The sequence below is a fragment of the Erythrolamprus reginae genome, chromosome 3, assembly GCF_031021105.1.
Source record: "Erythrolamprus reginae isolate rEryReg1 chromosome 3, rEryReg1.hap1, whole genome shotgun sequence".
NCBI classification, from domain to species: Eukaryota; Metazoa; Chordata; class Lepidosauria; order Squamata; family Dipsadidae; genus Erythrolamprus; species Erythrolamprus reginae.
In genome coordinates this window covers 185,228,092-185,254,529 of record NC_091952.1, presented here as the reverse complement: position 1 = coordinate 185,254,529, position 26,438 = coordinate 185,228,092, and the positions used below count along the sequence as shown (strand labels likewise).

The window sequence follows — 26,438 nt, the reverse complement described above, 5'->3', positions numbered from 1 at the left end:
AAGATCATAATCCAGATGTATTTGGTTAAGAAGAAAGTTTAACAAATAAGTTATTAAGTTACAGCTTGAGGTGGAAAGCTGTATACTCTCTAAATTCCAAAGTCCTTCACTGTTGGCTTCTTTGGAACTCTGGCTGGGAGATATTTAAAGATTATCTTCCCAAACTGTACTCTGAAACAAGCAACAATTCAGAAGCAAGTTACGCTGCATATTTTTGTGCAATGGCTGATACTTTTAGTGAGGTAACTTATATTTGGTGAGGTGGGAAAAGAGGAAGAAAAACTGCCATTGATAATCTCTGGCAAACTTTTGCTTTGAATCAAGTGAAATGGAGAGAGAATTGGGGAGTTTTGAGAGGTCAATTTTAAATGCTATATCTGCAGCAAAATGTTTTTAACCTAGCATCTTTTGGATGTACTGTATATTTTTTGTACAATGTGTTACTTTCAATGAATGAGAACAAATAAATGTCTTGGTTTTCACATCGGGAAAAAATAATATTAGTTTTAATGGTGATCTCTCAAAACTTTTAAAGATTCAAATGTTACTGCCAGTACACTTTCTAAGATCAGTATGTTAATAATTGTATACTGTTTAGAAGTATGTGTTATAAAAATAATATTTATTGGTTTTGTTTAAATAGATTGTGAAAAAACAGGAACTACCATATACATTAATAAATGCCATTGGCGGTCCAGATGGAGTTTATGAAGACCACGTAGAATTTCTGGAAAAACATCTTAAACTTGTCACCATGCAGAAATATCTGAAAAACAAGCAAGTGCTTAATGAAAAAATCCAAGCAATGTTTATGTGGGGCCAGAAACCTGAAGCCACCAGGGAGCTTCTGGAAGAGCTACGTAATTTAAAAGTGATTGCAGTTTCGGGTGTAGGAATAGACCACCTTGATTTAAAAATGATCTTTGGCTTTGGTATAAGAGTAACCAATACACCTTTTGCAGTGTCCAATTCAACAGCTGATCTAGGAATGGCTTTGATGTTTGCTTCCGCTAGAAGGATTGTGGAAGGTAAATTTCAAATTTTGTTAAGAGTTTGCCTCTGTTTAAGGATTATGTTGTGGTCATTCAGGATATAACAACCTGGCGAACTTATGAACTATCAGATCAATGGCCCCCAACCTTTTGGACACATTCTGTAGACAGAGGTTTTTCCTCAAACCAGAGCGATCCGGGTCTTGAGTACTGCCCGCATCCTGGTTTGTTTGTTTTTTCTACTTCCAAATCAATTCACAGATTTACGCAGACATCTGCCATCGGGGTTTCCAAACCAGCAGAGTTAAATTTGACTCTAGTGATGCCATAGACCAGTGGTTCTCAACCTGAGGTCGGGACTTCTTTGGGGGTCGAACAACCATTTCACAGGGATCGCCTAAGATCATGGGAAAATACATATCCCATGATGTTAGGAACTAAAGCTGTTACTCTGGTGCCTTGGAACATATTTTTACAATCCAACCAATCAGGCGTTTACAGTGGGGATGTCCCTCTGACCTTCCTACCAATCATCTTAAAGCTCTGTTGAGAGAATTGGCGCTAGACTTATGGTTGGGGGTCATCACAACATGGAGAACTGTATTAAAGGGTTGCGGCATTAGAAAGGTTGAGAACCACTGCCATAGACTGGTTTAATGCCATAATGCAATTCTGGAATATAAAAACATAGTGCCTTTTCTGAACAACCAGTTACTAATGCATCCAGCATAGAATCTCTATGCGTCATAGCTAGGATTGTGAAGAAAGATTTCTAGGTTTCCTTCAAAGCAACTGAGCCCTTGCTACAAATATCAGTAGCAGGAAGTAGTGTGGCAGCCTCCAGTAGTGAAATCCAAATTTTTTTACTACCGGTTCTGTGGGCATGGCTTGGTGGACATAGTGTGGCTTAGTGTGACAGATTTAGTAGATAAATTATAGCCCGTGTGGACTACAATAAATCAAATTTGAGAGTCGATGGATTAAAGTAGAGAAACAGCTTTCAAACGAAGTTACTTTTATTAAGAAAAATAAGAAAATATATCTAATGCCTTTCAGAGGCAATTTCTATGCGTGCTACATCTTTGAAGACGAAAGAAGAAGGATTCTTCTGGAGAAGAAAGGAAATGATGCAAGTATGACAGGCAGGATTTTACATCATCATGGGTGGAGCTAACTAACATACACAGTGTTAACTAATTAATTACTGAATGTCTCTGAATGTCTCGGTCTGGCAATACACAGTGTGACATAGTGGACATGGCTCAGTGGGTGTGGCAGGGGAAGGATAGTGCAAAATTCCCATTCCCTCCCCACTCCTGGTGGAAGGATATTGCAAAATCTCCATTCCCATCCCACTCCAGGGGAAGGATAGTGCAAAATCTCCATTCCCTCCCCACTCCAGGGGAAGGATAGTGCAAAATCCCCATTCCCTCCCCACTCCTGGTGGAAGGATATTGCAAAATCTCCATTCCCATCCCACTCCAGGGGAAGGATAGTGCAAAATCCCCATTCCCTCCCCACTCCTGGTGGAAGGATATTGCAAAATCTCCATTCCCATCCCACTCCAGGGGAAGGATATTGCAAAATCTCCATTCCCATCCCACTCCAGGGGAAGGATAGTGCAAAATCTCCATTCCCTTCCCACTCCTGGTGGAAGGATATTGCAAAATCCCCATTCCCTCCCCACTCCTGGTGGAAGGATATTGCAAAATCTCCATTCCCATCCCACTCCAGGGGAAGGATAGTGCAAAATCCCCATTCCCTCCCCACTCTGGGGCCAGCCTGAGGTGGTATTTGCCAGTTTTTCCAAACTACTCAAAGTTTCCACTACTGGTTCTCCAGAACCTTCTGAATCTCACCCCTGGCACTATTCAGAATCAGTAAGGTCGACATACCACAAAAGAGGGAGACCTGTGCTATTGAGTATTGACTGATTTCATATTACCATAACCTACTTCTTTTTGGTCTGTTTTTAAACATATCTAGGTCATCAGATTGCAGCTTCCCCCGATACTAAATATTTTAATATTGACTGGTTGGGACAAGAAATAACTGGTGCAACTCTAGGAATCATTGGAATGGGCCGGATTGGTTACCTGGTGGCCCAAAGAGCTAAAGCTTTTGAGATGAAAATTCTTTATCATAACAGAAACCAAAGGTAACCAGCTCTCAAATTAGAATAGGTCATAGATACACTAAATTTATTTTTTTTTACCTTTCTATTTTTATCTTTCTCTTATGCTCACCATAAATAACTCTATTTGACTCCCGTTGCAGGAATAACTGTATAAAACAGTACTTTTTCCGAATCTTTCACAAATGTACATTTTAAATCCATAAATGAATGTTGTGGAGGAAGGCATGCTTGCATTAGCCAAAGAGACCAGTAGGAGCTAGGCCAGGGACTCTCCAAACGTGGCACAAGTCTTAAAGTTGGCAAGTTGGAGACCCCTGAGCTAGACCTGCTTCATTTTCACTATACTGTATTTGCCAGTAAAATGCTATATATTGTACTTATATTAAGATTTGTGTTGGGAGAAGACTGAAAAAAAGCATTTCAACACTGAATCAGATTAATACAGTATGAACTTTAGTAGTATTGGTGCGGGTATAAGAATAGAAAGAAGATTAGATTAGATTAGATTTATTGGATTTATATGCTGCCCCTCTCCGTAGACTCGGGGCGGCTCACAACATTGGTAAACAAAACATAGTAACAAATCTAATATTTCGCAATCTAAATTACAGTTTTAAGTTAAAAAATCGAATCATACACAAAAACTACATGGGCAAGGGGGAGATGTTTCAATTCCCCCATGCCTGACGGCAGAGGTGGGTTTTAAGGAGCTTACGAAAGGCAAGGAGGGTGAGGGCAATCCTAATCTCTGGGGGGAGCTGGTTCCAGAGGGTCGGAGCCACCACAGAGAAGGCTCTTCCCCTGGGTCCCGCCAGATGACATTGTTTAGTCGACGGGACCCGGAGAAGGCCAACTCTGTGGGACCTAACCGGTCGCTGGGATTCGTGCGGCAGAAGGCGATCCCGGAGATATTCTGGCCCGATGCCATGAAGGGCTTTAAAGGTCATAACCAACATTTTGAATTGTGACCGGAAACTGATCGGCAACCAATGCAGACTGCGGAGTGTTGGAGTAACATGGGCATATTTAAAGAAGCCCATGATTGCTCTCGCAGCTGCATTCTACACGATCTGAAGTTTCTGAACATTCTTCAAAGGTAGCCCCATGTAGAGAGCATTACAGTAGTCGAGCCTCGAGGTGATGAGGGCATGAGTGACTGTGAGCAGTGACTCCCGATCCAGATAGGCCTGCAACTGGTGCACCAGGATGTCTAGGAGGCGATATTCTTCTAGAATGGTTAGAATAAGGCATCTTTGTAGCAGGTTAGAAGCCTTGTGGATGTACCCACATGTTCTGATTGCCTTTGTCACTAGTTCTGTGGAGGTATGAAACAACAGTGGAAATACCGCTAACATTAATAATTAGAACTAAATGATTGTCCTGCAGAAATGAAGTGGATGAACAGGCCGTTGGTGCAGTTTATTGCCAGAAGATGGAAGATTTGCTTCCACAAGCCGACTTTGTGATGCTGACTGTGAATCTGACCCCTCAGACATGCAAGTTGATCGGGAGAAAGGAACTAGAACTCATGAAGCCCACTGCCACTCTTATCAACATCTGTAGAGGTAGTATAATGATTTCAAATTCATTATAATCATATTTTCCTTGAATGTGATGGAATGAAAATAGTTTATGACATGATAGAAAGTAAGGAATTCCATATAAAATTCTATCAGGAAAATTTAAGACAGGGTATAACACAACTGCCTTGTCTCTCAATTAAAGAGCTTAAGATATTGTAATATTTTCAAATACCTGTACTGGATTAAATTTGTTCTTCACAGTTCATGCCCCATTCCATTTTTAGAATTCCTGGCCAACATTTCCCTAATTGCATATCTCCTAACTGCTCTAAGGAAAGTTCTCCTGAAATACTTTGATGGCCATTAGGTGAGAATGCTGCTAAGTGAGAAATTTGTTAAGTGTGTTTTTACTCATTTTATGCCTTTCTTGCCACATTTATCACTGAAAGTTAAATCACTGAAGTTATTAAATGAGTAACATGGTTATTAAGGGAATCTGGCTTCCCCATTGACATTGCTTGTCAGAAGGTCACAAAAGATGATCATGTGATCCCGGTACATTGCAACCATTCTAAACAATGTGCCAGTTGTCAAGCATCCAAATGTAAACCACATTTGGATGCTTGGGGATGCTGCAATGGTCATAAGTGTGAAAAATGGTCATAAATAAGTTATTCAAATCTGTTGTAATTTTAAATGGTCACTAAAAACTGTTGTAGGTTGAGGACTATCTGCATCCATTTTACATTAGGATTATTTTTCTTGCTACTTACTGCTTTTGGGCTTCTGATCTACACCATACATGGGGCATGGTGAATAAGGCACTATTTCCAGTTAACAATCAGCAGAGATATTGAAATGTTCACTTTAATTTGTATATGTTAGTCATTATCTAACACACCTCCTTGAAATAATAGTCAACCTGAGAACTACAAATATTAATTAAAGACTCAAATGTACACATACAGAAGACAGGTAACAATAAAGCATTTCCTTTATCGTTTTTCTAAAATAAGTACTCTTGTATACCTTTCCCTTAGATGGAATTATGCTTGCTTTCCTCTTCTTTCCATCCCAAATTTCCTGAAATGTCAAATATTTTTTAAATTCACAGCTTCTTAACCATTCCCCTCCTGCCAAGAAAATTAATGTTTTGACAGTAAGAAGCTAAGGGCAGGGAAGACATTATTCATGTTCTTCACTATAATATGGAGTTGCTAATCATTTTAGTTGTCCCTTTTCACAATATTTTATTTTATAATATTTATGTGCTATAGTGTCTTAAGCAAAATATAATTCAATATTTTGATTATGGTTGCTTTGTAGAGATGTAGGAAGTCATGGATTTCTCCACTAACCAGGAACTTTTCTTTTTCTCAACAATTTCAAACTGAGTTCCTGTTAGGTATTAACTGATTAATTCTTGTAACCCCAAATTCCTTTTGTGAAAAGATTGCATTAGCTTAGATCCCATTCATTCAAAATGTTCCTCATTAAAATGTAAGGAATTTCTTTCTTTGTTTCCAACATGTCACCAGAAATGTCAATCTTTTAGTGTGAAAGTGGTATGTCACATCTAATAATGATTTACTGCTCTCATTCAGGGAAATGAGTTTCTCTTTTCAGCTTGGTAAGCAGTATATCTTGATAGAGCTAGTAAAACCATTGTTCTCTTGTTTGCTTTAAATTCAGGTCAAGTGATTGATCAAGATGCACTTCTGAAGGCCCTCCAAGCAAAGACAATTAAGGCTGCAGCTTTGGATGTGACTTATCCAGAGCCACTGCCAAGGTAAAAAATTATGCATTTAGAATTAATATGTCAGTGCAAACTTTTGGGCTCTGCTTATTCCTTCATTTTAGGTATTCTATCCCAAAATATACACTTACTTATCCGTGATTCATCTAGAATTCAGGATCATTTAAGATAAGATAGTTGGCCATTGATGCCAAAGAAAACAAATGTTCTCTATTAATCAATAGGGTTATATTTGAGTAAATAGTATACTACTTTATTGATTGATATGTGTTGTCGACTCCTAAAGACAACAAGGATAGATTTTCTCCATGAATATTATGTGATACAGTGAGTTGATTTAAGTTCTCCAAATATGAAATTTGAAGGAATCATAGACATAGAGACATGATTTCTTGAGCAAAGCTTGTCCAAGTTTGGAAGAAATCTCTCTGAGCTGAGCAGCTTCCATGTTCAGAAACTCTGCCTTCCTCAGACTTGCAGTTTATTTTTTATAACAATTTTCTTGTTTATAGAAGCACAAAAGATTAACTTTTATTAATTTTGTTACAATGAATAAATGGTTAACTTTACATATAGTATACAGACATATCATGTCAAGGTATGATTGCTAACTAAATAGAAAAATGTCTAATTAACTTTTTACCTTAGACAAACAGAAGAGTTTTAATTAACTTAGCTTAACAGAAGCTGAGTAAATAATCATTTCCTTAAGCTGAGTAAATAAGTAGGTTGCTTAGTCAATATCAACCAGACAGGCATTCCACATTCTTGGTAAATATTGATAATCAACCTACATTTCACTTTTTTTCTATTTTATTTTCTATTTTATTTAAAGAAATATCCTCATAATCAGATTGATCATCATAGCATTATTAAATTGCTCAGATTGTTGTATTTTTTATATGCTCCTTGGATAAGATGTTGATGTTTATATTCACTATCCCAGACTGCATATTGAGCCAGTGTAAGAAGCATTTGAATGGTAGTTTTCCAATTTTATGGAATAAGAATATGATTTCTCACAGTAGTTTCTAACATACCTTGAACATAACTATTTCCAATAACCATATCCCCAATTTCTGTGCATAATCCTGTCAAAATAGAATATAAGGGTTGATATTCAATTCATTTCTTCCCTGAGCATCAAGTTGTCCTGTGACATAAACTGGACAAACAGCGAGCACTTCAGCAATTTCATAAGCAATTTCATCACCTTATCCTTTTTCTAATTCTTCTAGCATTTTACTAATCAAACCAGTATATTTTACTACTGGAGAAGATTCATGAGATGACATTGGAGCCTTAGGAGGGACAATTTGCAAACTACGAGGTTCACCCAGAAAGCAATGCAACATATTTTTCCCTCAACCTACAGTAATGGTACAAATGCGAAACTTTAGATATAAACTATTTGAATTGTCAGGAGTGTGTGTGTAAATTTTGCGTTTCTTCAGACTGATAGCGTAGCTTCAGCAGTATTTTGAAATGGCGCCTGTAAGTGATGTATGTTACTTTCTTACTGCGGAGAAAGAAACCATTGGGAACATTTACAAACATTTATGTACAGTTTATGGAGAATCTGTAGTCGAGAGAAGTTCGGTTAGTTGCGGAAGATTGAGGATGACGAAGAGGTGATTCGCACAGTGCAGAAATGGCTTCGTGACCAGAACAAGGAGTGGTACCGACAGGGCATACACGCCCATGTGTCTCGCTGGAGGACGGGACGGGACGGAGATTATGTGGAAAAATAGGGAGTGTAGAAGAAACATCATTCTTTCTTGTGTGCATAGTTCCCTCTAAGCTGAGCAGTGAGCAATCGCTCACTTAAAAATCATCATCAACTCAGAGTTTTCCAAACCTGCCCAGAAGCCGAGACGGAAAGAGTGAGAGGGAAGGAGAGAGAGAGGAAGAGAGGAAGAGAGAGAAACAGATAGAAAAAAGAGAGGAAGGAAAAGAGAAAGAAAAAGTGGGAGCAAGGAAGAGAGAAAGAAAATCAAAATCTAGTTTGAAACTAGCTCAACTATTTAAGTGGCATTTTGATATTGATAGAGTTGCCCTATTATGAGCTCACTGTTATAGACACACAGTACAGTACTGTACAGTATTTTATTTTGAAATTCTCTGAGGCAAAACAGGGTGGGTTATTTATTTGTCTGTTAATGTTTGTTTGTTTGTTTATTTGTTTATTTATTTTTTCTGTGCCACCCAGTCCCGAAGGGACTGCTGCTCAGACACTATACTTTTCCGCCCACCCCCCCCAAAAAAAAAATAGAGGGAACACTGCTTGTGTGTAAGTTTCATTGTGTTCAATAAATAATTGTTGAAGAAAAAATATGTGGTGCATTACTTTCTGGGTGACCCTTGTATTATATGGAAGAGGGGGATCTTTAGTAAGTTGAGCCATCATCTGATTTAATGGACTAATGTTTTCAACAGCATTATGACATTGATACCAGCAGTGCAGTATTTCTACTGCTGCACAAGGTTCTGAATGAAATGTCTTGCCTATCCTTTCCTAATCTCTGAGCTTTAGAGATCCACATTCAAGATTCCAAGGATTTTGTTTCCCTATCTCATTTACCAGATTCCTAAATTGAGTATCAGAAATAAACCCGCCTGATTTCTGTACTAAGTACTTCAGTTCCTAAACTTGCTTTTCCTGCACATGAGACAATCTACAACCCATACTTACCACAAAGAGAGTTCCTTGGAGGATGGAGATGCAAGTTTTGAGGTCCGTTACAGATGATAATAAGCAGAGTGAAGACTTCTGAAGATATCCCTGTGACAGGCGCATTTCAGAGTTTTGGTCTTTTAAAAAAATCACAGTTGCTTTCAGCATTTCATTCTGCAATCACCCAATGCAGACATTTGTGAGATTGATCCAGGCGTGACGTCCAGCAGGTTCCGACAGATTCTGGAAAATAGGTAGCGGAAATTTTGAGTAGTTCGGAAAATATCATCTCTGGCTGGCCCCAGAATGGGAAGGGAAATGGAGATTTTGCAGTATCCTTCTCCTGCCATGCCCATCAAGTCACACCACACCACACCCACCAAGCCATCCCCACAGAACCAGTAGGGGGAAAAATGAATTTCACCCCTGGATTAATTCCCTTTCTCTTTGACAATAGCAGGAGTAATTCTAGAGGAAGACCAATTGAAATAGCAAAGCAGCAAGTAATGCCTATTTGCAGGTAGTACCTCTTGGATAGTATGGATACTACCCCACAGTAAGCTTTCCATAGCAGAAACTGGGCAGAAGAAGCTAATACCCTTTCATCTTGAAGTAGTTGCTTTTCAATTCCAATTTGCCCTGGTTAGGTGAGTCTAAATTATTCTGCCCTGCTTTCTCTGCAGAGATCACTTGCTATTGCAGATAAAGAACGTCATCATAACACCCCACATTGGCACTGCTACAGACCAAGCCCTGCACATGATGACAGAAAAAGCAGTGGAAAATATCCTGACAGTTTCCAATGATCTTCCCATTCCTAGTGAAGTGATCCCCAAATGACTTGACACACAAGTCACACACAAAACGCAACATGAATTATCAAGAACAGGACATTAACGTCTGAGAAACATGACAAATAGCCAGACAACATATTCCTATCAATTTCAAAATGTGTGACTGTGATTATTTTCTGTAATTAAATTAATTCCGCAAGCAACCCAGTGTCACTTTGAAACAAAACAAATGGCAAATAAATTTGATTTTAAAAAATAAAATACAATCCCATTGGAAAAAGTAAGATCAATATTTTCAAAATGCATTCTGATCTATAAAGACACTTGAATGATAACTTAGAATACTCATGCAATAATTAGGAAGTTTTAAAAAAGCAGCATTTTTACTCTTTGTACCTACATAATTGTTTTAACATAATGAAATTAAGATCCAGTAAACTTATGCATTGTGGTTCTAGCATTTGGTTGTTTTATTTTAATGGCATAAGCCCACCAAAGTGAACTACACTTGTAATTTATGAGTAGAAAATTAAGTAGACACATTCAACCGAACTACAAAGACTAAAATATGATCAAGAACGTAATCTAGGATGCATTTGGTTAAGAGAGAAAAGTTTAACAAATAACTTATTAACTTATATTTTGATTCAATGTTTCCCATTAAACTTTGCTCTTTTCTTATGAAAGATCTTTTTTAATAGAAGTGAGAATACTGTAGCTTGAATAGAATCTGTGTAATTCAGAATGCACATTAAAGTTTTAATTTCAAGAGACAGATTCAGATTCAACTGCAGAACATTAACTTTAACAGATAACTTTGTTCTTTCCTTTCCTTCAGAGATCATGCTTTATTGGATTTAAAGAATGTTCTCATAACACCCCACATTGGAACTGCAACTTCACAAGCCCGCCGCCATATGATGGAAAGGATGGTTGAAAGTATTCTGGAAGCTGTCAATGGCCTCCCAGTCACTCATGAAGTCCATGAGTGACATGTGCTTTGTTGGGATAACGTATTTCTATATTTGTCTTTAGATGTTTATAGCAGGGGTCTCCAAACTTGGCAACTTTAAGACTAATGGTCTTCAACTCTGGGGAATGCTGGGAGTTGAAGTCAAGGCATAAAGTTACCAAATTTGAAAATCCCTATTTATACCAAAGTAATGAATTTGATTTTGACAACAGATCTCTATTTAGCTTCCTTGCGGGGGGAAAAATAAGGATGGTTTTAAGTATTTTGTTCATTTATGTTGTTTCATTTGTTTTACAGAGCTTTGTTAAATGGAATGGAAAACAAACCTGAAAAATAAAAGTATCTGTCATCCCTTTTCACTGGGTGCATCATATCCCAGTGGTATCATTCAGTATTTGAATTGTTGCGTGTCAGATAAGGATTACTGCTAAATGAATCTGAGATATTTCTCCAAATATCATCTGTGGGACAGATTATTATGCTGAAAATAGCAGCTGACTTAATGAAGATTAAATTTAAGCATTAAAATTAACAGGACATTCCCTATGTTATAAGCCGCCCTTAGACTTTGGAGAAGGGCAGCCTAGAAATCAAAATAATAAATAAATAAATATTGTAAATGGGCTGTTAAACAAGATATGTAAATAAGTCAATTTTGAAATTAGGCTAATATATATATTCTAAAGAAAACACTGAGCTAATTGATGTGATTAGGAGAGCATATAGCATACATATGAGATCTGGGAACAGCATATAATTTAAGATATCCTGCATGTTAGTGTGTATTATTGTGAATACTCTATGATGCTACTGAAGAACTCCTGGACTTTTGATCCTGTAAAATAATATTGAATTGTGCAACTTTATAGCAGATCAGTAACTCTCAGATATAACTGGAGTGATAGATTACTGAAGCTGCCCTTTTTCAGTTTGGTAACAGGAAAACCCGTCCCATAATATAATCAGAAAAACATACATCAGCATAAAAGATGCAAATTTTATTTATTTAGTCAAGTACTTATTGGTAGTATACAAGAAATAACACTGTTTATATATATTATTGTTACTAATAAGAGAGAAACATAGCATAAAAGATGCAAATTTTATTCATTCATTCATTCAAGTATTTATTGGTAGTATACAAGAAATAACACTGTATATACATGATATTGGTACTAATAAGAGAGAAACATAGCATAAAAGATGCAAATTTTATTCATTCATTCATTCATTCATTCAAGTATTTATTGGTAGTATACAAGAAATAACACTGTATATACATGATATTGGTACTAATAAGAGAGAAACATAGCATAAAAGATGCAAATTTTATTCATTCATTCAAGTACTTATTGGTAATATACAAGAAATAACACTGTTTATATATGATATTGGTACTAATAAGAGAGAAACAGCATAAAAGATGTAAATTTTATTCATTCATTCATTCATTCAAGTAGTACTTATTGGTAGTACAGTATACAAGAAATAACACTGTTTATATACAGTACATGATATTGGTACTAATAAGAGAGAAACATAATAAAAGATGCAATTTTTATTTATTTATTTATTCGTTCATTCATTCATTGAAGTACTTATTGGTAGTACAGTATATAAGAAATAACACTGTTTAGATACACGATATTGGTACTAATGAGAAAATTAGGACAGGGACGGTAGGCGCCCTGGTTCACTTATGCACGCCCCTTACTGACCACTTGTCTGCAAGGAATACCAATCCTTCCATTCCCGGCTATCCTGTGTCAGAGCTGAAGAAGCTTCTTGGATGAGAAGCGAAACGTCTTCTAAGAAAGAAAAAAACAAAGTCCAGTTGCCTCCTGAAAAAAGGCACCTTTGGAACAACCAGAACGTGGATGAACTGAGAATCTCTACAGACCCTAAACGTGGCGACTTTGTCGAAGCCTCCAAGTCGCTGGGGGGCGCTGTACCTTTCCTAGTCGCTGTAAAAAGAGCAGTGTTTACAGGCGGGTGTCATGAAGGGAGCATCCGGAGGAACCGCGGCTGGCGGGTTCGGCGCCGCCTTCCCAGGGCGTTCTGGAACTCCGGCTTTGCAATGTGGAACATTCGGAGCGGCTTGACGGCGGCTGCCTCTTTAGCTCTCACCTCGGCAAGGAAACAAGCGAGTTTGCCTCGGTTGCTGCCCGCTTTGGGTTGCCGCCCGTCTGGGACAACCTGCCTCGGCTGTTGTCGGGCTGTGCACTCTTCCAGTCGACGATCCCCGAATGAATTGCTCAAAAAGTTCCTCGTGAAAAAAAAGTGAGTGGATCCTCCCGCCTCCTTTTGCAGCCGAACTGGACTGCGGAGCGATAATGGCTTCGTGGAGAGATTTAAGCGAGGCAAAACATCTGCTCGATTAAATCCTCCTATGCGGCGTGATAGGCAGAGTCGTTCTCTCCCTAACTGATATCCCTTGTCACGTGCGTTAAGCGAATCACCGCAGTTGTTAAATCACTAAACAGCGTTGTTTAAGCAACTGGCTTCCCCATTGACTTTGCTTGTCAATCACAAAAGAAGATGGCAGGACCCTGGGATGCTACAACGGTCGTAAATGAGTTGGTTGTCAGGCATCTGAATGTAAATCACATGGCATGGGGTTGTGACGGTCATCAGGTGAAAAATGGTCATACTCACATCTTTTCAGTGACGTAACCTTGAAACGGTCATTAAGTGAACTGTTGTGTTGGGTGAGGACTACCTGTGCTTAGTTACATGAAATTGGTTCCAAGTTAAAGATACATGTCAGCCTTGCAGTGCCATCCTTTGCGTGATTTTGGAAGGCAGCCTCAGTGATTCACTTGACTCACTTCAAGTCAGTAAGTTACACTACAGTATACAGTACCTCCTTGTGTAAAGTTCATATTGCCCCATGCTTTAAATACCACTCGATCATCTGACAATAATAAATACTTTATTGCCTGTTTAGCTGTTTAGAGTCATCAGGGAGTGGGTGGCATATAAATTCAATTAATTTAATTAAATTATGAATAAGTCTGTATTTAAGTTAGTATTTTATTTATTTATTTATTTATTTATTATTTATTAATTAGATTTGTATGCCGCCCCTCTCCGTAAACTCGGGGCGGTTAACAACAGTCAAAAGACAATATGAACAAATCTAATATTAAAAGTAAGGTAAAAAACAGACTCAAACTCAACCCGGATAAGACGGAGTGGCTGTGGGTTTTGCCTCCCAAGGACAATTCCATCTGTCCGTCCATCACCCTGGGGGGAGGGAATTACTGACCCCTTCGGAGAGGGTCCGCAACTTGGGCGTCCTCCTCGATCCACAGCTCACATTAGAGAAACATCTTTCAGCTGTGGTGAGGGAGGCGTTTGCCCAGGTTCGCCTGGTGCACCCGGTTGCGGCCCTATTTGGACTGGGAGTCACTGCTCACAGTCACTCATGCCCTCATCACCTCGAGGCTCGACTACTGTAATGCTCTCTACATGGGGCTACCTTTGAAAAGTGTTCGGAAACTTCAGATCATGCAGAATGCAGCTGCGAGAGCAATCATGGGCTTTCCCAAAAATGCCCAGGTAACACCAACACTCCGCAGTCTGCATTGGTTGCCGATCAGTTTCCGGTCACAATTCAAAGAGTTGGTCATCACCTATAAAGCCCTTCATGGCACCGGACCAGGGTATCTACGAGACCGCCTTCTACCGCACGAATCCCAGTGACCGGTTAGGTCCCACAGAGTGGGTCTCCTCCGGGTCCCGTCAACAAAACAATGTCGTTTGGCGGGGCCCAGGGGAAAAGCCTTCTCTGTGGTGGCCCCGGCCCTCTGTAACCAACTCCCCCCAGAGATTAGAATTGCCCCCACCCTCCTTGCCTTTCGTAAGCTCCTTAAAACCCACCTCTGCCGTCAGGTATGGGGGAACTGAGATATTCTTTCCCCCTAGGCCTTTACAGTTCATGTATGGTATGTTTGCATTTATGAATGTTTGGTTTTACAATAAGGGTTTTTAGTTGTTTTAGTATTGGATTTACATGCTGTTTTTTGTTACTGTTGTTAGCCGCCCCGAATCTACGGAGAGGGGCGGCATACAAATCCAATCAATCAATCAATCAATCAATCAATCAATCAATCAATAACCCCAATTTAAGAAACCAATCATACATACAGACATACCATGCATAAATTTTATAAGCCTAGGGGGAAGGGAATATCTCAATTCCCCCATGCCTGACGACAGAGGTGGGTTTTAAGGAGCTTACGAAAGGCAAGGAGGGTGGGGGCAACTCTGATATCTGGGGGGAGTTGGTTCCAGAGGGTCGGGGCTGCCACAGAGAAGGCTCTTCCCCTGGGTCCCGCCAAACGACATTGTTTAGTCGATGGGACCCGGAGAAGGCCAACTCTGTGGGACCTAACTGGTCGCTGGGATTCGTGCGGCAGAAGACGATCCCGGAGATATTCTGGTCCGATGCCATGAAGGGCTTTATAGGTCATAACCAACACTTTGAATTGTGACCGGACAACAAAGCTATGTCACAGCAGAGTAAGTCTAAACTCATACGTTTTGTAGCTCTGAATTTTGGATTGGAACTCTGAAACACTTCTTTTGCTGAATTGACTTTTATTTGTGTGTGATAGGAACTTTTAATGATTCAATATTACCATGTTCCTGTAAGGCAGTATTTCTCAGTTTGGCGAATTTAAAATGTGTGGACTTGAACTCCCAGAATTTCCCAGATAGGATGCACGCAAGCTGGAAATTTTGGGAATTCAAGTCCACAAAAGTTGTCCATGATGAAAAACTGCTCTAAGGGGGTAATAGTGAATTATGATTTAATGGTGGAGCAGGTCATGTTTGTTCATGGACAATGTATAAGTACTGAGTGAGTTGGGATCGCTTTTTGAACTATTTAGTGCCCTTGTTCAAATTCTTTTTTAGGTAGATTTTGCAAAATTGCCCACAAAAATATATTTTTACAGTTTTTAAAGCAAAAATGTTTTTTCCCCTCTTATCTTTAAAGGAAGAAGTTTTGGTATTCTAGTCCTACACTTGGATCTGAAGTGGTAAGAACAAAAAATCCTTTAATCTAAAGGCAATGTCTTAATCAGCACATTTCATAAATTTTGTTTAATTCCTCTATTATGATCATTGTACTCGATCATGTGGCTTTCTTGGGGTTCAAGCAAACCCTAAAATGGGAATTTGGTTTTCATAATTGCATAAAGAAGTGGCAGCTACTTGTGTCTATTGAAGTTGTATTGTATTTCAGACTGAATTAAAAATAAGTAAATAATTGTTACGCTATTCTAATTTGTCATTTACCCTTTTCATCAGGGAGTGGAATAGGAATAGAATAAAGCCACATTAACACCTAAATAGAAGCATTATTGTTGTTTACAGATATTACAGATATTGTAAAGGGGATTTGACTATTTTTTTTAGATTTATCAGATATTTAGTAGGTACCCAATTGTTTGTAATTATTTATGTTCGATTTACTTGTTCAAATTCTTTATTGATTTACAATAGTTTTTTGCTAGATATTCTACTATATTTCCAACTATGCAGCTTTTCTTCAAAAGGATAGCTATATAAAATATTAAAATTAAATCTATAGGTATTTGAAATAACTATGCTGAAAAGTCTTGCTCATAATCAGGTTATATGGAAGAATTATGTCACGTCCATGAACTAATGCACATTTTAAAAAAATACGATACTGTATATGAAAAGACATAAAATAAACAAATATAGTTGGAACTGTTGTTTAATATTAAGTTATGATTGATCTTTCCATAGAGGAGGCAGTTCTTTTTAAAAGTTAAAATATAATGAAATGTGATTGATTATTATAGATACGTAATCCTTGAAATCTAAATTCAGCTGCATACCTCGAAGATGCAATTGGAATTCATCTCTTTGCTTCCAGTTATCATTTTAGTTTTTTATAGAATGGTAGGAATTGCTGTTTTCACTTAATTATTATGGGGCAGGTTGGTATTAAAAGTACAGGAAAAGAAGGGTAATGAAAAGCAGAGAAACGACTGTTCTACTAGATCCTTAAAGAAATGCACTCCTGTCTAAAAAGTTATACCTAATGCGAAAACTGTTTTCTGCAATTGCTTGTTTTTTAAAGCTGCACAGACAATCCAGCTTGACAGATGCTTTAAAACTACAGCCTCCAAAGATTAGGAAACAAGATAGCATTCGTAAGAAAACTTTGAACGTTCTGTTTTTTCAAGCTGTGCGGGACCTACTGAATACCCCTCTAGCTTGCCAAGAACTTTATGATCTCAATGTGGAAGTGTTTAAGGCAAGTACAAATCATATCAGTCCGCAAAATCCTTTATTTATGTGTCGAAGCGGAAGCATCTGATTTTGTGATTGTGTCCAGGAAACTGCAGATTTGCTGGGATTTAATTTATTGCATTGGATTGCATTGAAGAACTGTTACATACTGTATTTTGCTTATGGTTTATTGCCTTTATTTATTGCATTGGATTGCGAAGGTATCAGGAACAAAGTAACTATATTATCAATCAGAGGTGGGGAATGATGGTCCCTTTATTATTTTTGGACTTCAACTCCCAGAATTCTTGAGCCACAGCATGACTGCTTCAGGAATTCTGGGAGTTGAAGTCCACAATTCATCAAAGGTCCGTTGTTCCCCATCTTGGTTATACGTTGATGGTAATGCAATTTTATACCAGATTTGCTTATGCTTTTACATTTAATTTGCAGTCCTATTCAGCTGGAAGTTATGGAAGAGAAGCTCTGTAGACACAGATGTACCATTACTCATGATCTACTAGCAAGAGGGTTTAAAACAGAATAGTCATTGAAAACAGAAATCTTCAAACTCGGCAACTTTAAGATTTGAGGACTTCAATTCCCAGAATTCTCCAGTCAGCATAGCTTGTTGCAGAATTCTGGGAGTTGAAGTCCACAAGTCTTAAAGTTGCCAAGTTTGGGGGACCCTGCTTTAATAAAGGTTGTGTTTGCTTGCTTGCTTGCTTGCTTGTTTGTTTCGTGTGTATGTATGTGTGTGTGTTTGTTTGTTTATATGCCTTGTTCTGGTCTCATCAGCTAGCCATACCCTTACTAGGATTTGATTCTGGGGCAATTTTGCCTTCCCCCAATCCCAAGAAGCGCTCTGCAGGATTCTCAGATCCTTTGTCCACCCCATTTCTGTGGGGAAAAAGCAGGGGCATTCTTACCATAACCCAGCACGCGGGTGCTCTTTGCAGGTGGGGGAAGGGGCTTCAGGATAGCAAAAATGGCTGTATTCGGTGTGTAAGAGGCACCAACATTTCCACTCTCTTTTTTTGGGGGGGGGGGTGCTGCTTCTTACACTCTGAAAAATACCGTATTTCCTTTCTCTACATCCCATGAAATATGTATAAATATATTGACATCTAGATATCTTCAACACATCATTAATAATGTGATTTCCATTGTTATTCATCAGAATTAAAATTAAACTCAATTGTATCGCAATAGAACCTCCCTACTTTAAAATGGAACTTGTACTTCTTGGTAAAACTGTATTAATATGTCAACCGATACCTTCTTCCATTTTCTTGTGGAACAATTGCCCTTCAATGTATACAGTGATCCCTCGAGTTTCGCGATCTCGAGTATTGCGAAACGCTATATCGCGAGTTTTCAACCCGGAAGTAAACAACACCATCTGCGCATGCGTGCCTTTTTTCCTATGGCCACGCATGCGTAGATGGTGGAGTTTCCCGCCGGGCAGATAAGCTGCTGGGCGGCTTCCCTGGGTCTTCCCCCTCTTGCCCCGGTAAGACCCCAGCGGCGGCGCGAGCAACGGTGCATCCCAGCTCCGCTTCCCAGCTGGGAAGCGGCCCCAGCAACGCGCGCGCGCTTGGGGACATCCCAGCTCCGCTTCGCAGCTGGGAAGCGGCCCCAGCAACGGCGTGGGCGGGCGGGCGGTGCGCGCGCGCTTGGGGACATCCCAGCTCCGCTTCCCAGCTGGGAAGCGGCCCCAGCAACGCGCGCGCGCTTGGGGACATCCCAGCTCCGCTTCCCAGCTGGGAAGCGGCCCCAGCAACGGCGTGGGCCGGCGGGCAGTGCGCGCGTGCTTGGGGAAACCCCAGCTCTGCTTCCCAGCTGGGAAGCGGCCCCAACAACGCGCGCACGCTTGGGGACATCCCAGCTCCGCTTCCCAGCTGGGAAGCGGCCCCAGCAACGGGGTGGGCGGGCGGTGCGCGCGCGCTTGGGGACATCCCAGCTCCGCTTCCCAGCTGGGAAGCGGCCCCAGCAACGCGCGCGCGCTTGGGGACATCCCAGCTCCGCTTCCCAGCTGGGAAGCAGCCCCAGCAACGGCGTGGGCGGGCGGGCGGCACGCGCGCGGGGAAACCCCAGGCGCGAGCAACGGGGTGGGCGGGCGAAGGGCGGGCGGCGGTGGAAGTAAAAACACCATCTGCGTATGCGCAGATGGTGTTTTTACTTCCGCACCGCTACTTCGCGAAAAATCGATCATCGCGAGGGGTCCTGGAACGGAACCCTCGCGATTATCGAGTGACCACTGTATTTCTTTTCTTGGTAATAATTCCTTCCTGAATTCTGTTTGTGAAGTAAAAATATATATATCTTCTTTCCACTGCCAATGTTTGATCTGGTAGCACTGGTTTTTAATAGCAATCTCTTTCACTTGTGCAGTGCTGCTTTTAAATCTGCATTGAAAATTAGTATTTTAAATTTCGTAGGCTTCCCTCACGTCAGATTTTGCAATATGTCGCATATATTGGAAGAGTTCTGGCAATGCGGAAAAGGATGAATATATTCAGCAAGCCCTACAGAGAAAAGCATCATATATTAGGTACTGGTATGATCGAGCAAACATCCCTTAAATCAACTTGAAACTATTTGGACTTCAACTCCCAGAGTTCCCCAGCCAGCATTTGCTGGCTGGGGAATTCTGGGAGTTGAAGTCCAGATATCTTCAAGTTGCCAAGGTTGGGAAACACTGCCTTAAATAATTGGTCTGTAGATGGGAAAAATACAGTGGGCCTCCTTCACATTTTTACACCCAGAATTAACAGACTACTCACTTAGTGACTGTTGGAAGTTACAGTGACACTGAAAAAAGTGGCTTAAGACTGGTTTACACACTTACGACCATTTCAGCATCCTCATAATTGGTCATGTGATCAAAATTTGTGCACTTGGCAACTCTCAGATTCTTTATGACAGTTGCACTATCACAGTGTATGTGTGTATCACGCAACCAATATTTGTAACCTCCCCAGCTGGCTTCTGATAAGCAATGTCAATGGGGAAAGCCAGATTTGCTTAATGACCGCATGATTCACTTAACAACTGAAGCATTTCGCTTAACAACTCTGGCCAAAAATGGGAATAACAGGGGGGAAAACTTAGTGCCTAGCTTAGTGACAAAAACTTTAGGCTCAATGGCGGGTGAAAGTTGAGGATTATATGTATTTATAACATAAACCTATCCCCTCCATCTTTAAAAGAGAAGCTTGCAGATAAGGCTTTTAGGTTGTCTCCATACGTAATCCTGTAGATGTTAAAATTGTTTTTTTTCCTTCTAGACATCTTCTGACATCGTATCGTATCCGAGTACATGTTCCTTCAATAACATTTGTCAGGGACAGAGAAGAGGAGGCTATGAGAGAAGTAAGAAATTTCCTATAGGTCTGTGGTTTGTTTGTTTTTTGTTGTTGTTAGTTGTGAAGTTGTGTCTGACCCATCGTGACCCTATGGACAATGTTCCTCCAGGCCCTGCTCTCCTCTACCATCCCCCAGTGTCCATTTAAACTCATGTCCATTGTTTCAGTGACTCCATCTAGCCACCTCATTCTCTGCTGTCCCCTTCCTTTGCCCTTAATTGTTCCCAACATTAGACCTCTTCTCCAGTGAGTCCTTCCTTCTCATTAGGTGGCCAAAGTATTTGAGTTTCATCTTCAGGATCTAACCTTCTAAAAAGCAGTCAGGGTTGATCTTCTCTAGGACTGACCAGTTTGGTCGCCTTGCAGTCCAAGGGACTTGCAGGAGTCTTCTCCAGAACATAGTTCAAAGGGCTCATTTGGTGTTCAGCCTTCCTTATGGTCCAACTTTCACAGCCATACATTACAACTGGGAAAACCATAGCCTTGTCTATATGCACTTTTGTTGGCAGGGTGATGTCTCTGCTTTTTAATATGCTGCGGAGAGGGGCAGCATACAAATCTGATTAATAAATAAATAAATAAACAAACAAACCTTCTTTTAATTTCTTGGCTGCAGTCCCCATCTGTGGTGATCTTGGAGCTTTCAAATAACATTGTAGAGTAGAACTTGATTTCTTTTCATTTTTTCTTTGTCCCGTCTCATGACAGTCTTCAAAATTCAAACCTCCCTCTTTGGTAAATCCAATAAAGGAAAATTATCATTTTGTTTTGTTATTTGTATATCCCTCATAATTGTTAATACATCAGCCTATTCCTTTTGCATGTCCAGGGTAGCATCTTTTCCGTTTCGTTCTTGTAGCCTGACATTTATTTAATCCACTTTCAACTTTGTCTCAGTCTTGCCAGATGTTGTCAGAGCCAGATGTTTCTGCTGGCATTGTTAACTTTGGAGTCTGTTCTTCGAAAATATCCTTCAATATGTTCAAAATTTGGAACTTTGAATTTTGCCAGGCGTGGGGCAACTAGCATATGCACCCCCCCATTAAAAGTTATGTGTGGGTATGATTGTAATATTGAGTGTTTATTGTGTATTACTGCTTGTTTTTAAGATAATGGGTTTTAGCCATAGATTTAATTATTAGATTTGTATTTAAATTGTTGTTATTGTTGTTGTGAGCCGCCCCGAGTCTCTGGAGAGGGGCGGCATACAAGTCTAATAAATAATAATAATAATAATAATAATAATAATAATAATAATAATTAAAAAGATTATTTATTTTGTAGCTGTAAGTCATTTATGTGTTCTTTCATTATAATATTTAGTACCCTTAAGTATTCAATTTTAAAAACCTTATGTTTGTTAAAAAACAAAACAAAAGCATTTTCTCCCAAGGAGGATTGTTTATAATTAATTCTAAAAAGGATCCTTAGTCTATTTGAATTTTCTAAAATCAAGATTTTAATCGCCTTTTTGCTGTTTATCCCTTTTTAAAAAGTTCAACTTGTAGTTAAAAATTTATTTCATTAAGTATTGAAGGAAACTCATCTGTTGTTATTAAACATTGTCAACCCCAAAGATTTCTAATAGCTGAAAAGCAGCAATTTCTGAAAGTGTTTCAGGTGCAAGGAATCAGAATTAGGTCCAAAGTGAATGCAAGTTTATTTCATGTTTAACCCTAAGCAAGAATAAAGGCAAATTGATAATAGATAAGAGTCAACAGAATTCAAGGAAAGCTGGACTTAGATCACTTGTGACCATGAAGGGATTCTAAATTGCTGATGCACTTAACCCCATCCGTTGAGTCCTGTCTGGTCATCTCCAACAAAACGATTACAAAGAAAAGTATGCAAATATAGCATCTTGAAAGGACCAATGGCAGTTGAGCTCTCATTTTCCCATGCATCCTCAAGACTGCTATTTTGTGTCCTTGACAAGAGCCATTCTATTCGCTGGCTCTTCTTTCTGCACAATCATCTTCGGGCCGCCATTTCTTTCTCTGGAGGTCCCCCAACTTTCACAAAAAATGATACAGATTTCATTTATGAGCCTTGAAATAATCATGTTGATCACAAGAAAAGATTTTCAAAATAAGTGGAAATCTTCCTTTTGGATCCCTGTATGGTATTTAGATTTTTTAAAAATTGTTTTTGTTAAATTATTTACATTTTAAAAGTTAACAAAAATACAGAAAAAACAAAAAATCAAACAAAAAACATATATACAAACAGTAAATAAACTGGAACATGACAATACTCTTACATACAAATAACTACACTAAATAAACTACGGTTATCTCACAGCAATTGATATCGAGGGTAAGTTTATGCATATGTTGTTTCTATAATTCACATATTTCTGTGATCTTTTCCAATAACATATCATTTTACTCAGTACATATAGTTATGGTAACTTTAAAATACAGAAAATCATATACCGCACCTTTTAATAAATGAAATATTTACAGGTTTATTTTAAATGTAGGGATTTAAAATTTATTATTTATATTCTTATTTGTGAACAGAACAGTCTTATTTCTAGACAGTTCAGTGTTTTTTCTTTCATTTTATGTTGTTACAGGTTGAGAAATTATTGGCAATTGCTGACATGGGGCCTGAAGAAGAAGAAAATGAATTAATTCAGGATGATTTCAGGTAAATTAGTAAAGGCAAGGTCAATCCTGAGCTAGTGAAAAATATCCTGAATACAGTTAGTCCTCAATTTATAAACACAATTGAGCCAAAATTATATGTTGTTGAGTGAGAAATTTCTTAAATGAGTTTTGTCCCACTTTACGACTTTTCTTGACATATTTGTTGAGTGAATCACTGCAGCTGTTAAATGAGTTAACACAGTTAGATGAATCTGGTTTCCACATTATCTTGGCTTGTCAGAAAGTCAAAAGGTGATCACATGACCCCAAGACACTGCAACTGTCATAAATATGAGACGTCAGTCAAGCATCCAAATCTAAATCACATGACCATGGGGGAGGCTGCAACAGTCATAAGTGTGGGAAATGGTCATAAGTCACTTTCTTCAGTGCAGTTGTAACTTCAAACGGTCACTAAATGAACTATTATAAGTTGAGGAGTACCTCTAACTATTAAAATGCCTTTTATTAGAAGACACTATAAATTTCCAGTTGTGCAGTTGAAAGTCTGATTATATACCCCAGTTTTTCTATTGTTGTCCTGTCCCTTCTTTTAACTACAGGAATGACTTAAAAACTCTGGAATGGCAAAAGACCCTTCCACTTATGGGACAAATTGCAGGGAATCAGGAAAAACAAGAATATATGCAAACATCAGAGAATAGAATGGAATAGAATAAAATTATTGGCCAAGTGTGATTGGACACACAAGGAATTTGTCTTTGGTGCATATGCTCTCAGTGTACTTAAAAGACACATTTGTCAAGAATCATGAGGTACAACATTAATGATTGTCATGGGTACAAATAAGCAACCAGGAAACAATATTAATATAAATCATAAGGATACAAGCAACAAGTTATAGTCATACAATCATAAGTGGCAGGAGATGAGTGATAGGAACGATGAGAAGGTTAATAGTAATAGTAATGCAGCCTTGGTGGATTAGTTTGACAGTGGTGAGGGAATTATTTGTTTAACAGTGATAGAGTTCAGAAAAAAAACTGTTCTTGTGTCTAGTTGTCTTGGTATGTTGTGCTCTATAGCAGTGTTTCCCAACCTTGGCCACTTGAAGATATTTGGACTTCAACTCCCAGAATTCCCCAGCCAGCGTTCGCTGGCTGGGGAATTCTGGGAGTTGAAGTCCAAATATCTTCAAGTGGCCAAGGTTGGGAAACACTGCTCTATAGCGTTGTTTTAAGCATAGGAGTTGAAACAATTTATGTCCAGGATGCAAGCGGTCCATAAATATTTTCTGTGTCATCGTTTACTCCATTTCTTGCAGTGAGGAAAAATCCATCATGGCTGATATCCACGGGGAGCCCTCCGTCCCCACAGATCTATTTGGAATCGACCATAAAGCATTAAACAAGCAAATAATGGATTACAAAAAAATGAGAAAGAAGGAGGCACTGGAAGGGACTTTGGTACTAGAGACCCAGTTGGCTGGGATCCGGCAACACCAAAAGAAAATGAGGAGGAAGAAAGCTAGGAAAATTTGCGATGACGACCTTAATCCTGAGACGTATTTGATGGAGAGATACAATAAAGATTATTGGGACAGTGAAATTTCATCTTCAGAGAATGAGGAACTGGAATACAAGCCAAAGGAAGATGGCAATGCATTGAAAAAAGAAAAGTAGAACTGTCAACTTTAAATGAATTTTATAAAACTATGGCTCAATTTGAACTATCCCATTATAAAACATTCAAGCGTTGCCTTGTTGAATGGAGAATATATTGCGGCTGAAGTTTCCCTCATTTCTCCCATCCTTCATTCATTTCCCCTTCTCCTTATTTATGTAATTATAGTTTGGTGTTATATCCCATTCTGGCAGCCTATTATTAGTTTTATTAAAGTTGGCTGGTTAGCCTGCTATAATCCTTGTGGAATCTTTTGAATTACATAAACTCTTTTTTAAAAAAGCCTTAACTTATAGCCTAAAATTTCCATTGTCAAACAAGGTAAATAGGTATTTATTTATTTATTTACATTTATATCCCGCCCATCTCCTCGCGGACTCAGGTAAATTTGTTTTAATGTATAGTCTGACTTGCTAGTTACAAAGACCAGGTAGACAAGATTGATTATAATTTGTAATTTCTTTGTCAATGTTGCTGCCTCTTGAAGGCCTTATTTTCTTAAGAGTTTTTATATGTTAGAATTAATCTTGTGCTCCAAGAGCTAATGGTTAGGTTCTTGCCTAGCACCTTCTGACTAAATATTCCACAGCATCAGGAAATGCTCAAGGATCCCCATCTTCCACCATACACAATGTTAGATATTATTTAAGCATCACATGGATATTTCATTTTGGTGGCTGCATATGTCCGTGTGTAGCTGATTTTAGGCTACGCAGTGACAGCCTCTGGTTGGGTAGAAGATCACCAAGGACTGCTTGGACTTCAGGCAAGACAATTTTGCATAGTGGTTAAAGGTACCAGACTACAAACCGGGAGACCGGAAGTACCAGTCTCACCTTAGCTGGCTAACCTTGGATTAATCCAGTGCTTGTCAAGTAGTGGTACATCCCCTGGAGGGGTGCGGAACGATGCCGGGGTGGTGGTGCATGACCCCGGTGAACATGCTTTTTTTTTTGCCGCAGGGAGTAAGGTTTTTTTGCACTGAACAATAACAGACAGCACAGAGCAGGAGATATTAAGTGTAGATAACAAAACCTTAAGAGACACCATGGAATTTTTTTTTAACATGGATGAAAAGAAAGGAGGAGAGAGACGGAGATAATGAGACAAATGTAAGTCTCCCGAAAGCTAAGATGAGGAAATATCACGAAGCATTTGTAGCACTTGGCTTCACTGTGATTACGATGGGAGACAAGGAAAGACCGGTATGTTTACTGTGTCTAAAAATGTTGGCAGTGGACAACATGAAGTCAAATAAGTTAAGGTATCCCTTAAACACATTACACCCAATCACGCTGATAAAACGCATGAGTTTCTCAGCGAAAACATGCAGAATATTGCAAACAATCGTCCCGGTGGAGATTTGGGGACGCGCAAAAAGTTTGCTTCTTTCTAGGGAGAAAATAATTGAGAAGCGCTGGATTAATCAATCTCTAAACCCTAGGAAGGTGATGGACGCAGCCACTTTTAGAAAATGGTGCCAAAAAACCCACAATCATACAATTCATACAGGAGCCCTGGTGGGGTAGTAGTTAGAAGGCAGTACAGCAGGCTAATTCACCAGGCTTCTTTCCTGTAAATGCTTCTAGATTTGCTAAAGGTGAATTGCAACAGTTAATAATAATAATAATAATAAATTTATTGTCATTGTCAAAA

General features: G+C 39.1%; 2 protein-coding genes across 3 annotated transcripts; both read left to right on the top strand.

Moving 5' to 3' along the window:
- Window positions 1-89: 89 nt before the first annotated feature.
- On the top strand, window positions 90-11,208 carry LOC139164824 (glyoxylate/hydroxypyruvate reductase B-like). Of its 2 annotated transcripts, none has more exons than XM_070747412.1 (6): window positions 90-242; window positions 644-1,028; window positions 2,979-3,150; window positions 4,516-4,694; window positions 6,345-6,441; window positions 7,647-9,832. In XM_070747412.1, exons 1-6 carry the CDS (start codon window positions 222-224, stop codon window positions 7,693-7,695), a joined length of 903 nt encoding a protein of 300 aa, XP_070603513.1. In that variant the 5' UTR covers window positions 90-221; the 3' UTR covers window positions 7,696-9,832. The 2 variants fall into 2 exon arrangements, with proteins under 2 accessions (XP_070603513.1, XP_070603512.1); XM_070747411.1 differs by lacking the exon at window positions 7,647-9,832 and adding an exon at window positions 10,715-11,208 and having other exon boundaries at window positions 94-242.
- An 85-nt stretch (window positions 11,209-11,293) lies between these two features.
- On the top strand, window positions 11,294-25,020 carry RBFA (ribosome binding factor A). The gene is made up of 7 exons (XM_070747403.1): window positions 11,294-13,129; window positions 15,852-15,894; window positions 16,968-17,144; window positions 19,561-19,673; window positions 20,410-20,494; window positions 23,066-23,139; window positions 24,424-25,020. Exons 1-7 carry the CDS (start codon window positions 12,639-12,641, stop codon window positions 24,779-24,781), a joined length of 1,341 nt encoding a protein of 446 aa, XP_070603504.1. The 5' UTR covers window positions 11,294-12,638; the 3' UTR covers window positions 24,782-25,020.
- The last annotated feature ends 1,418 nt before the right edge of the window (window positions 25,021-26,438 follow it).

Bases quoted from the DNA above. Each gene is read 5' to 3' on its own strand.
- LOC139164824 (XM_070747411.1), top strand. From the start codon at position 222: ATGGCTGATACTTTTAGTGAG. The intron at 243-643 runs GTAACTTATATT...TTGTTTAAATAG, and splicing joins TGGCTGATACTTTTAGTGAG to ATTGTGAAAAAACAGGAACT. The intron at 4,695-6,344 runs GTAGTATAATGA...CTTTAAATTCAG, and splicing joins TCTTATCAACATCTGTAGAG to GTCAAGTGATTGATCAAGAT.
- RBFA (XM_070747403.1), top strand. From the start codon at position 12,639: ATGAGAAGCGAAACGTCTTCTAAGAAAGAAAAAAACAAAGTCCAGTTG. The intron at 13,130-15,851 runs GTGAGTGGATCC...TTATCTTTAAAG, and splicing joins AAGTTCCTCGTGAAAAAAAA to GAAGAAGTTTTGGTATTCTA. The intron at 17,145-19,560 runs GCAAGTACAAAT...TAAATTTCGTAG, and splicing joins TCAATGTGGAAGTGTTTAAG to GCTTCCCTCACGTCAGATTT.